General features: G+C 38.2%; 2 protein-coding genes across 3 annotated transcripts in view; one reads left to right on the forward strand and one right to left on the reverse strand.

Moving 5' to 3' along the window:
• Positions 1-769: 769 nt before the first annotated feature.
• LOC134493424 (cytochrome c oxidase assembly factor 7) lies at positions 770-3,386 on the reverse strand. Its single transcript, XM_063297955.1, has 3 exons — positions 3,189-3,386; positions 1,822-1,962; positions 770-1,385 (listed from the first exon to the last, which is right to left on the reverse strand). Exons 1-3 carry the CDS (start codon positions 3,292-3,294, stop codon positions 934-936), a joined length of 699 nt encoding a protein of 232 aa, XP_063154025.1. The 5' UTR covers positions 3,295-3,386; the 3' UTR covers positions 770-933.
• Positions 3,387-6,095: 2,709 nt separating this feature from the next.
• ZYG11B (zyg-11 family member B, cell cycle regulator) overlaps positions 6,096-13,279 on the forward strand; it is a 28,172-nt gene continuing 20,988 nt past the window's right edge. For both annotated transcript variants that reach the window (XM_063297956.1, XM_063297957.1), the window contains exon 1: positions 6,096-6,269. In XM_063297956.1, coding sequence (XP_063154026.1) covers positions 6,267-6,269 — 3 coding nt within the window. In that variant the 5' untranslated portion in view covers positions 6,096-6,266. The remainder of the gene's footprint in view (positions 6,270-13,279) is intronic.

Genomic DNA, 13,279 nt, shown 5'->3' on the forward strand with positions numbered 1-13,279 from the left:
TAAATGCTGATTTTCTTGTAAAAATATGTATTACAGTATAATTCATTGTAACCCAAAACATATTCCTATCAAAGCTTCTGATGCTGAAATTACTGTAATAAACTTGGTACCTTAATTTTTGTACCAGTTGCAGAACCATTCTCCAAGGGTGACCAACAGCAAGAAAAGGTCAGTGAAGCTCCAGCCAAATATAATTGTCTGATTATAACACCCCATTTTCTTCTAGCCTATAAAGCTGATTGTGCTCCTCTACCAAATATTTCCAGTCCCCATCTCCTTGATGTCTTGTCCCCATTGATCTAGATGTGGGTAAGATTACTGCTTCCGTGCTGCTTTTCAGATCTGTGCGTTCAAGCACATACAGTGGAACCAAGGACTAGCTTCCAAGATGTATTCTAAAGAGTGCTTCAGTGCGGTCTGAACTGAATAAAGGGCTTTGCTACAGACTACAGAATACAGTAGCATTTGCTATTTGAAAGGAATAGGTCCTATTGTCTTGCATGCATTTCTTGCAACTAAGACTTGAACAGTTAGTTTTCTATGTGTAATTTCAAAGTGCATTTTCTAGAAATAGTTCTCCGTATTTTAGTTTAAATATGTCCTTCCCACATGCTGTCCTTTACAACAACCAAAGTAGGGAAAGCGTGCCAAGCATGGCTTTTGGAAATCTTTGGTTCTGTTCTATTTTAGAAGATAATAGGCAGAGACCCCAGACCTTTACAGATTTATTTCCAACATTCCACTGGGTTGGAAAGAATAAAAAGTAACATAAAGTTCAGATATTTTTATTGCATTAAGGAATAAATTATACAAAGTTACATTTTAAGAACTTACATCTTTTGCGCATTCAAGAGAATAGATTTAGAGATTAAATATCTGCCCTATTTAACCAAATACACTTCTTCAAAAAAACTGTAGATTACTGGTATGGGCTTACTGACCAAATGTTAAAGTATTTACAGCTGTGTTCTGTTCTTTGTGTAAGGCTTCTGCTCTGTTCTTTAAGGTTTCTGCCTTGGCATCATTCTTCTCAACTCCATCCCCCAGTTTGTACATTCGGCTAGCATTGGCACATGCCCACATGTGTCCTAAGTCACATGCTTTCAGAGAATACTGCAGTGCTTGACTCATATCCTTTGGTATCCCAGGGGCTCCTTGAAGGTAAATAGTACTTATGTTGAAACAGCTGGGGGCAAAATTACTGTCACAAGCTTTACTATAATAGTCCCTGGCTAGAGGGACATTGGGCTTCTCATCATCATTTCCTTGTCCATCTTGTAACAGTAATCCAGCACTGTGACAAGCTTTGATGGATTTCTTCCCACCTTTTTCACAAGATTTTAAAAAACATTTGTAAGCAGTTTTCACATCTCTTGGAAGCCCACCTGTAAGGAAAAAGCACAAGTTATTGAATAAAACTATAATTGGTTGGTTCATACAACCTAGTAAGCCATCAACCATGGTTTACAAAATACAATTGGATGAGTAGACATAAGCCCAAGATAAACAAATAATTTTATGGTTTAGAGTGATAAATGAATTCAGCTTTGTTTTTAATCACAGTCCTTCACATATATTAGTACTATAACATCCTCATGACATACAGTACTTGTAAGTGCAGGCTGGAACCATAAATAAAAATTACTGACAATGGCTTTTGTGAAATTTCAATCAGGGAATTTGTGATTTACAGTTCTTTCTTACAATCATATCACTGATCTTCCACTGATCCACACATATTTTCTCAACAGCTTTATTTGAATTGTCTTTTCTTTTACTTTAGAGATTATCTCAGAAACAGAAAAGGAAATACATTATCACCTTTTCCAGTCAAATAGTAAGTTCCAAGTTTGTAGCAGCTCTCACTGTGCAGATTATTCTCACAATTCTTCTTTAGAACTTTTGCAGCTCCTTCAAAGTTAGCTTTTACTCCAGCTAGATAATCAGCTAGACGATGGCACCCTGAAATTTTTCAAGGAAACAAATCTAGGATAAATTGTTACTGTACTACAATGCTCTTTGCAAGCTTGTTCCCGCTCTCTTTTTAGCTTTTTTTTATACCATTATAATCATTAGAACAATCGTGGCTGTATCCTGCCAATGTGGCCAAAGATATAATATACTATAGTTGTATTCTGGGTTGGAGATTAAACTGATCAGTAGTTACTCAGTACATGAATGTTCAAAAACTAATGATACATGCAATTTTAGTGTGGCTAATTATATTTTGCTTAATAAACTTAGATATAAAAATATTTTGTCCACATGTAATGCCCCTTCACAACTCTTGTCAGAACATGATCAAAACTGCCATTAAGCCATACTTTCCTTCTTCATGGTTTACTTTCTCATCAGTTTTGGAACAAGCTATTATGTTAAATTAGCTTCAAATCATGGTGTAATATAATAGCTTATTCTAAACCCAATAGCCATAGTTCTCTGATTTAGAAAAAAGGAGATAATATGAGTAATGGTTATATTGTTTATCACCAAGAAGTAACCAAATTATGATAAACTGAATTTCACCAATACACACTTTTAAAAAAATGTAGAGGAATAATGATTTCCCTAGCTCTCCATTTTTTGCCTATAATTCCCAAGGAAGTTATGTAATTATAAACATGTATCTATTTGGAAGCCCTAAAAACTCATTTGAATTTCTTTTAGTGTAAATGTACTCAAGTTGCTTATTCTGCTACTCATTCCATACTAAAGATCCGAGAAAAGAAAATATAGTTATGCCTGAAAACAGGTAGAGGAGTTAATGCTTATAAAGATAATTAAATCATGTGAATTAGCATGAAAGGCAGACCTGCCTTCCTTGTAGAAGCATATTTCTGTGATAATCCTTTACTAGCACATGCAACAAAATAACAGGAATTCATAATTCACAATAGCAACCCAGATATTAGATAGCATCATATCTCTATACTCTGGCAGATCTCCTGCACCATAAGAAGCAAGTGAACTGATGCAAATCCACTCTGTCTCCCGGAATACAGGTACAGAAATAGAAAAAAAGAGAAATCTTTCATCCATTAAATTCAGCCGGTAATCCTAAACTGAAAGTGAATCGATTTTAAGAGCATTTAGATAACATTTCCAGAATTAACAGCATAATCCTGTTGAGATATAAATTGCACTGCAGCCTTGATGATCATCAATTTCTAGCGCTGCTCCGACCTTACCGTCAGGATCGTGTTCCTTGTAGCACTGGAAACTATATTCTATTCCCAGATTTTCCAAATAAACTTTCACCTCCTCTTCATCTTCGAAGTTGACCAGCCCAGCCATTTGTCTTCAGCTCAGAAAGATAAATGGGAAAGAAAAGCACACCCCACCCGCGCGCTAAAAAGTGAAAGCGTCCTTGAACCCCCACCTTCCCGCCTTGCTTACCGGAAGACAATAGGGGACGGACACAGTCTGGATGGCAACTTCCTCTACATAATTTTACAGGAAAACCAAGATTGGATGGGAGCACAAAGAATTGTGGTTATACGTTCGACTAGGAAGTAGAAAAATTACATCGGAAGTGGCAACGTAGTTCTTCCTCCCAAAAATTATATCGGGAGTTGAGCTTGACTAAGGGAAGTTTTTAATTTCATTTCAATAAGCGTTTACAGGAACACTGTAAAGTGCTGCGCTTAGCAGCAAATTCCTGGGCAATAGTCGTGTTACAACGCTATCTTATGCATGCTTACTCAGAAGTAAATTTTTCGGTGGGCAGTGGCTTTTTCGCCCAGAAAAGTGGGAATAAAGCACACCAGTTTAACAGCAAGCTCTTTTGAACTGCTGCTTATGATTATCAGAAAGGGGAGGGAGCCATCATGGTATTAATTTTAGTACAGATTGCCTTTAGGAGAATAGAATGGTAACATTCTGGGGAATTCAAATATTTCTTCATTGTGATCTATGGTTTGGTAATAATAAAAGTACATTACTGTGGCTTTTGAGTGTTTTCTCTTTGGTTCTAGATTTACCTTCTGATTTAGTATAATCTGAGTCTGAAGCAAAAATAGGGAGAAAGCTAGAGGTGTTTTTCCTGGCCTAGTAGGACAGAAACATCATTTCCAGTTTGAGTTAGTATATTGTGCTTGTTCCACTCTTGTTCTGTTCATGTTAATCAGAATTTGGCTTTGCTTTTCATCATCTACTCCAGTTTATATATGGGTTATACATTTGTGTTGCAATAAGTAAAATATTACTGCTAACAAATGCCTATGGGAGAATTTTGTGAATGTATGAAAAGATTACCTGATAAACTTATTCATGTAAATCTCATTCTACATGCATATCTGTCCAATATACCTGTGCTTATAAAATGGGTTCTTCTAGACTCTGGGCTCCTTTATGCTACCAACCAAAAGGCTCAGGCCACAGGAATGTGCTAGGATGTTTTTCTTGGATGTTTTTTCTGTGCAGCCTTCAGTTGATTTTCAAATTTCATCTTTTGTCGACTTGGTCCCATTCTGTTCTGATTCTGGAGAGTTATCCTGTTTGTTCAGAAATGGATGAATGGACGGAGCCCTAAGCCCTTCTTCATAATTTCCTTCCAACACATTCCAAAACATAATTTTATGCATATTTTTCAGCATGAAGCTTGTGTGTCCTAGACTCTAGCATGCAAGTTACAGACTATAATGCTTCCATTGACAGAGTAAGAAATCCTGTAACCACCTTGGATATGCACTGATGCCTACCTTCTGATGCCATTTTTTTAAAATCCATTCAATTGTATCCAATTCTCAGAGACTGCCTGGACAAGTCCCTGCAGTTTTCTTGGCAAGTTTTTTTTCCCCCAGAAGTGGTTTGCCATTGCCTCCTTCCTAGAGCTGAAAGAAAGTGACTGGCCCAAGGTCACCCAGCTGGCTTTGTGCCTAAGGCAGAACTAGAACTCACAGTCTCATGGTTTCTAATCTGGTGCCTTAACCACTACACCAAACTGGCTCTCTTGGCCTTTGATTACTGGAGGTGAACCTAAAAGAGACCATCAGGTGGCAGTACCTACCTGCTTTTGGCTGTCCTCTGAATTTAAGAATGGTTAATCATGGTTAATACTTGGATGGGACATCCATGTGGATTTTTTTTTAATCCATTCAAAGTGTCTGATTCTTAGAGACTGCCTGGACAAGTCCTTTCAGTTTTCTTGGCAAGGTTTTTCAGAAGTGGTCTGCCACTGCCTCCTTCCTAGGGCTGAATGAAAGTGATTGGCCCAAGGTCACCCACCTGGCTTTGTGCCTAAGATGGGACTAGAACTCACTGTCTCTCCCAGTTTCTAGCCTGATGCCTTAACTACTACACCAAACTGGCTGTCATATGGATTGTAGCTTAGACTAAATAGAAAATAAATGCCTGAAAGCAATGACAAATATTGCCTAGAAAGTAACAAATATTGCCTAGAAAACTACTTGAATGTGCCTGTGAAATCACCAGGGGCTCTGATGGAAGAGTGTTTTGACCTTTAAACCTACAAGTGGGCCTCTTTAGTGGTGGCAACTTGTCTGAATGATGTTCTTCCCCAAAAGATCAAGGAGACACCAATATTTTTATTGCCTGGAAGTGCTTCCAAGCTTCTGTTTTTTTAAAAAAAATCTTTTAAGTCTAACTTTGCTACTGACCATAGCTACGTTTTCCATGTTTGCTGAAATTTAATATTTTATGTACTTCAAAATTCCTTCACAAGCTACTTGACTACTATTTGATGAAAAAAGACGTGACCTAGAAACATGATGTGCACAAATCTATGGAGGTGCCGTCCAGGATACATTTCCAACTCAGGATTCGCTTACTGTGGTTATTCAGTAGCGAGGGGGGCACTCTGCACAAGTCCTGGGACGCTCTTCTTTTATTAATGACATCAGAGATCCCAGAGCTGAACAGAAGGAGGGCAACCGTCAATCATTCCGCCTGCAATCCTACACTCACGCGAGGCTGAACTCCAGGGAATTCAGGGCGACTTACCTCTGAGTATGTGTGTTTGGAGCACTCCGAAGCTTTTGGAAAAAGCCCAGTTTCTCTAGCACGTCTCCTTTAAGGGCAAGCAGAAGCTCCCTGTGTGCTTATGTATATGCGCGCGCGCGCGCGCGCGCGCGCGTGTGTGTGTGTGGATTTAACGCCGACTCGGCTGAGGCAAATTCACTTCCAGGTCGAGGGTGACAGCTAGGTTGGGGGGCCCCGGCTCGCTTCTGCACGGTGGTCGGGGCCCGCCCCACAATAGCACAAACGGGAGGAGAGAAGGACGCAGCTGAGGGGTCCCTGGCGCAGAAATGGTGAGTGGGGGTATTGCCGTGGCTGCCTGAAGAGGACAGAGAGCGAGCGCAGAAGATCCACATGGAGGGAGAAATTGAAAGGCCCCGGGGAAGCATCCCTCTTTTAGCTTCGGACTTTGGAATCTGGCATAGCTGTTTCCGATTTTTTCCCCTCCCTATCTGTCACTATTGCGGATCTTGTTTTATTTATCTCCAGCAACCGGGCGAAGATGTCTCTGGCTGTTGGGGGAGGGGATTTTGCTCAGCTTTACTCGGCCTAATTGGGTAAACAGATGGGAGGGTAAGGGGGTGTTGTGGTGTCTCACCCCTGCCTGGTACCCTTAAGTACGGATCTAGTGGAATGAGAATAAATAGTGGTAGAAATCTGTGATTACAGCTTCTACAAGTGATTGGAATGTCTACCAGTGGACAGCAGCAGCTATTGGATTCCACTATAAGAAAGTAGGGCTACATGTGGACCACAACACCGTGGATGACCACTAAAGGCAGCAGACACATCCCACTGCTGTCATCTAGTGGTCATTTGGATTTTTGCAGCCCAGATATGATAGCCCTAAGTAAGATATATCTCATGCTCAGGAGAATCTGTCCTTGCAACTCTGTTGATGTATTTGGGCCAGCAGATAGCTCACTTCCATTACTACGTATCATATTCATAATTGCTAAAGTGAATTGGAATCAGAATTTCTCATATATACATGCACTGAAACTCAAGGGAAGAGACATGCATTCTTTTTTCACTGTGACTGTGAGAACAGCTTGTTGTTAAATTATAATGAGTAGTAATCTAGATCATTTATAACAAAGTAGGTAGGCTGGCTGGTTTTTGTAAGGTGTGTCAGAAATTGATACAGCATAGTTTTAGTTGACAGTAATCACTATGCAGTAAGAAAATAATTGCCAGCCTTACCTGAAATTGTGTGTATGATAGAGAGATGGACAGAGTGTGGACAGACAGGGATTGATTGATTTATCACATTTCTCCACTGCCCATCTTGTGCAACATGAGAATAGATGGAAAGGCAAAGAATGGGTTTATGCAATACAAAGAAATTGAGACTTGTAGCCATAGGGAAACCCTTGCTGTGAAACCAATATAAACCAATGTGTTGCATACAATATAACCTACTGTATAGTATGAGCTTTGTTAGGTATAAGGAATAGGGGGAAACTATACAGTATTTATTGAGTTATCTCTTTCTCTGTAACTCTTAAACCTATAGGTACATTGTCCTTCTATATTGTTGGCTTTTGCCAAGCTATGATGATCTGCCAGTCTAATCCACCCTTCATATATCTGATGTGTGATATCCTCCTGGTTTTGTAGTTCAAGGCAGGCAGACAGCAAAAAAAACCCAGAACAAAACCCCTCTATGAAGCCATACATGACTGGTAGTTTGGGTTAGGCTTTGAGCACTACAAGCTACGTTGGCATAAATTAAGGCAAAATGCTCGCATTTACTTTAAGAATGTGTTGTGAGCTTTCACACATCTGCCATACACTTCTTGGTGAGGAAGAACAATGAACAATAGAAATCAGAATGTAGTTTTGGTGTCTGAAAACAATTTATATAAGAATATTTGACACATATTATAATATCGTAGTATAAATGATGTGTGGATTTTCTGGTGTATGCTTATCTGTAAAGTGGTTCTTCCAATGTGCTTTTTAGTATAAAAAACCTGCAGTATCACAGTATTATGGAATACACATTATCAATAAATACCAGACTGATTCTGGAATAACCTTATATAAGAAAAAAGAGCACCCACTGTGTTCTCAGACAAATGCAATGATTACCTGGTAGTGTTTATAACTTGTAAAACCATTAAAAAGTTGTATATAATTACCTTCCTAAACACCTAAAAAAGACACTCTGCAGTATGTAATAAACAGGCTTACAATCTTAAAAACAGACATAGGAAGTAAGAAAAATGTATTTAAAAAGACACAGGAATAATTAAAACTAAGTTAAAATCTCAGCAAATTAATGGAAGCCTAGAAGAATAGCTATCTGAGGAGTTTCTAAAAGGACACAAAAGCATATTAAAGAGTCTGAAGGCAATGAATTCAATGGAAAAAATGATACAAAAGAATTTAGACAGGGTTATCAGACAATCCATGCAATCTGTGATCTAATATATTGGAGGTTCTGAAAGGAATGTAAAGACTAGTGAAAGAAGGGATTGAAATAGGGAAATGAACTCATAAAAAAACCATTTGAGTTTATGTATGGTCATCAGCCCAAGGCCCATCTTAGTCCAGCTGTTGATACAGAGGCCAATCAGGTAACTATGGGATGCTCACAAGCAGAAGATGGAGATACACATTTCTCTCACTGTTGTTCTCTTACAACTGGATTGGGAGGCATGCTCCTGCCAATCTAGGAGTAGCACAAGTCTTCAAGATTAATTGAACTATTACTTGATCAATCTGTTCGCCATGAACTTATCAAATCCCATTTTAAGTCCTCCAAGTTAGTGCCTATCACTATGTCTTGTGCCAATGACTTAATTATGTGCTGGTAATTTTTATTTTTACTCATTTTTGTTTGTTCTAAATCTCCTGCCAGTTGGTGTTAATGGTCCTGGTGTTTTGAGAGAGGGAGAACATATTCTCCTTGCCCACCTTTTCCATGCTATGCCTGATTTTCTGTATTTTGATCATGTTGCCTTTAGTCTCTTTAGGCCAGTGTTTCTCAACCTTGGCAGCTTTACGCTGTGTGGACTTCAATTCCCAGAATTCCCCAGCCAGCTTGCTGGAATTCTGGGAGTTGAAGTCCACACAGCTTAAAGCTGCCAAGGTTGAGAAACACTGCTTTAGGTTGAAGAGTTCCAAACATTATATCCTTTTCTTCTAAGGAATATGTTGAGCTCCCTGCTAAGTTCAGTTGTCCTGCATTTTTCCAGCTCTAGTGTTACCAAACCACCTCATTTACAAATTGAATTGAAAGGCAGAGTATAACTAACTAAAAAAAATAGGACAATCACTTCTGTACACAGTAAATATATGTGTGGGTGCGTAAATGTAAGTATGCATATACTGTATATATACTTTTAAAGAAGTAATTATTTAAAAAGGGTCAAAACAAAAGAAGAATGGATATGAATTGAATTAATCATGACTGATTGAAATTAATTTCCTATAGTATAAGATGCCCCATTTATAACATTAATTTATCCCTCATCTGCATATACCTGTCAAATGCTGAAACACACAAGTACTTGCAAAAAACATCCACTCATTTCTTTTTTTCTTTCCATCCAAAACAGCAAACAAAAACACAGATTAAAAAATGGGTGAAGGGAAGAGGTGGCTTCACTAGGAAGGGAGAAAAAAACAAAACTGGCTGGAGATAAGGCAAGGTGAAATGGTAGCAGAACAGGGAAGAAAGAAAAGAGAGAAATCCTGTCTAGGCACAACTTAAAGAAATGAAATTCCATAGGCAAGTACCCCTCCCATGTCACAGGTAATCTTCATCTGAAGGCATCTATGCCTTTCATCAGCATGTTTTTAGCCTTTTATACCTACCACTCATTTGTTTCTTGGAGAAAATTGCTTCCCTCAATCCCGATTCCTCCATCTTCCTAGAAGGAAGATTAGATAGTACTGAAGTGCATGTGAGTGAACAAAGAATGAAATATTTGCCATGAGTAGTACATAAATAAGGGGAACAAGAAGGTGAGCCAAATTCTGAGGTATACTTTATAATTGCAATGGGAAAAAATGCACACACGGACATACACACACACAAGGCATGCAATTTATACATCTTGGGATGATTCTAATCTATATTTGCAAATGTAAGTCTATTATAATCAGACCACTTTATTTGTTAAATGGGTAGAAATAAACCACTAATTGTGGAGATCAGTACTTTATACTGAAAATATGGGCATGTAACACCCTGAGAAAGACAGACAGAGAGACAGGCAATGTGATGTAGTGATCTCAACCTTTTGACCTGGAGGAACCTTTGAAATATTTTTCAGGCCCTGGGGAACCCCTGCACATTCAGGCTCATATATAGGCCAGAAGTTACAACATTATTATATTTGTTTCATGTGTAGGCCTGTATATATGCATTAACAGTGTTCTTAAAGTAAAAATAAAGAGTGAAACTTATCTCTTTAATGTGAAGTTGCCTGAATTTGAAATAATTTTTTAAATAAATCGTGATCTCCCATGAAACCCCCAGTGACCTCAGAATCCTGGTTGAGAAACCCTGGATTAAGGTGTTGAATAGTCACCAGGAAGACCCAGGTTCTAGTCTATTCCCAGTCACAGAAGTTTATTTATTTGGGCCAATCATTCTCTCTCAGCCTATCCTCCCTCATGGGGTTGTTGGAGAGAAAACATGAGGAGAAAATTCTATGTACACTGCTTTAAACTCCTGAAAAAAAAAAAGGATATAAATCTAACAGATAAAGTAACAGTGTTTTTTCAGAATTAATTTTTAGGTGCTTCTAGTTAGAAAGCTCCTAATCCTATCCATTAATGTTTCATTGCACTGGTTTTTCCCCCCTTATTTCACTCTTTAAAAGATTGCAGAAATAAAAAGATGGAAACATTGGTAAGAACAGACAGTATTGGGTGGTTACAAATGCAAGATGATGCCATTCAGACTGATAGTAAGATTATGTGAATGAAGTTGAAACAGTCTTTGGTTTGACCCAGGAAATTGACAAGCTGATCATGACTAATTTAAGTGCTGCTGATTTCAGTGGGCCTACTCTAGATATGTTTAACCTGGAATATATAAAGGACTGGTTTTTAGTGCTAAGAGTGTGTGCCTGTGTAAGAGGAAGAGCTTAGTTTGATTGCTGAGCAGAGCAAAAGTAAAATAATAAATATTTGAAAGATATTATAATCAATATAAACAGAAACAGATACATTAGAATATAAGACATTTGTGTACATAGGAGATGTAAAACTAAATTTAAAACAGAATTGCTTGTTAAATAATTGTGGGGGAGAATAGTATGCATTTAACAGCTAGATAAAATATGTTTCTGGCAGTTCTGAAAGTAGAAAGAAGCTGCTTATACTGAATACTGACAAATAGGGATTAAACTCTGGGTCTGCTGCTAGACACTTCCCTGGTATAAACTTCAAGGCAGTGTTTTCCATTTCAAAATGGAAAAAACTTGGGTGCTTGGCCACATTTCCAGACCTAGTTTTTTGGGCTTTCCCCATGCTGCAGCATGTTTGCCAGCCGTGCCCCCTTAACCCAGTTTGTGTTCTTCTCCCTACAGAAAGTGGGAACAATGCAGTCTTGGCCTTACCATGGACCCCCTCCCTTCCCCAGTTGGGTTTGAAACAAACTTCTCAAACTCCCAAAGTTAGTCTGCAGTCCTCTTGAAGATCATTCTTGGAAGAGATCCAGCACCATGATAACATCATTTGGAAGTTAGCACCAGGGAAGACAAAGCTGGAGAAAGGCAGGCTGGTTTTATAACACTTCCTTATGCTTTGCAAATCCAACAGATGGTGGCATGCCTGGGGATTGTGTCAGAAAATGATCCACCTAGCCAAATATAGTTAATGCTAACTCTGGGATATCAGGTAGGAGTTTTTTCAGCCTTACCTGGAAATGTTAGGAATTGAACCTGAAACCTTCTGTAAGCAAAGCTTGTGTCAATTTACAGAACGGAATTAAAGAGACTTCATGTCTTTTCTATGAACTCAGCTACATTTAAAGTCATTTTTGGTCTCCGTCATTTTTATGAATTTGGGAATAATGTGCTATGTCCATAGATCATTTTATAGTTCACCAAAATAAATGATTAGTTGCTGTCCATTGATGTTACATAATAAATAGTGAGGCAAACACTTCACATTGAACACTTCCAAAGAATTGTTCCTGAAACTATTGTGAAAGTAACTTGTCATTCCAAGACAGCTTTTCCAGCCTGGCTGTCTTCAGTTGAGTAGAATAATGCTGAGTGCAATCCCAGCATATCTGGTGGATGCCTGATTGAGGACGGCAATTTTTAAAGTCCACCTTGTCTTAGACTGCCTTGAACAAGGTCACTTAGCTGTACTGTAGTGAAGTAAATCTGTTCTATGCTTTACGCTTTCTCCATAAAAATCTGCTACAGGACAAGCACTAGATGTCTGGTTTTCCCACTTAAATTTTCTGAAAAAGGAATATTCCTAGTCCATTCCCAAATTACTTGTTAGAAACAGGCTGAGAATATCTTTCAGTCAGAAAATTATTAATAATCTAGTTTTCGTTAAATTTTTGCAGTAGAAAACACTCTCTTCTGGTGTTAGATGAGTAAGACATGTTGCCAAGAGACTGAAACTTTTTTTCTTGATTCACCCTGACTATAACTTTTAATCCATCTTGCTGGCTTTACTGATATTTTATCGGGTTGGAAAAATACTGGTAGTGGGGGTTCTACTTCATATGTTATTGCTGCATAGCTGTTTGGTCTATATGTACAACCTCTAGATTGCAAGCTGTTTTAGTGCCATCTGTGTGCTTCACAATGACAACAGCAATAACACTGATAATTCAAAGTAAGCCATCACTGTATAATTAGTACGATAGCAATAGGAACTGTTTCTTTCCCTTTTCCATAATTTCGCTCTCTAGTTACTGTTTAATAACATTTTCTAGAAGAATGACAACACTCCTACGAATTAAATGTGTCAAATTAAATTATCTTATGTGTACAGCTGAGAGAATGAACCAGGTGTTGCATATGCTATTCTTTAGGTATGCTTTTTGTGAAGCCAAAATGCATTTCATTTTAGCTCATCTGAGTTCCAAGATAAGCTTATATGAGGCAGATAAATGAGGCAAAATTATATACAAAATTTCAGAGTGAAATAAAAGAGAAATACTACTGCTGAGCCAGACTGGTGCATTGGCTTGGAATTAAATTTTTAGTTAAATAATTGGTACAACTATTTTTAAATTTTTCTGTGGGAGTATGGAGCTTGCTTTCTTTTGTCTGCACTGAGAATGAGTCACAATATTTGTGTTACCCCTGTAAGCTAC

This window comes from Candoia aspera, chromosome 3 (assembly GCF_035149785.1).
Source record: "Candoia aspera isolate rCanAsp1 chromosome 3, rCanAsp1.hap2, whole genome shotgun sequence".
Lineage (NCBI taxonomy): Eukaryota > Metazoa > Chordata > Lepidosauria > Squamata > Boidae > Candoia > Candoia aspera.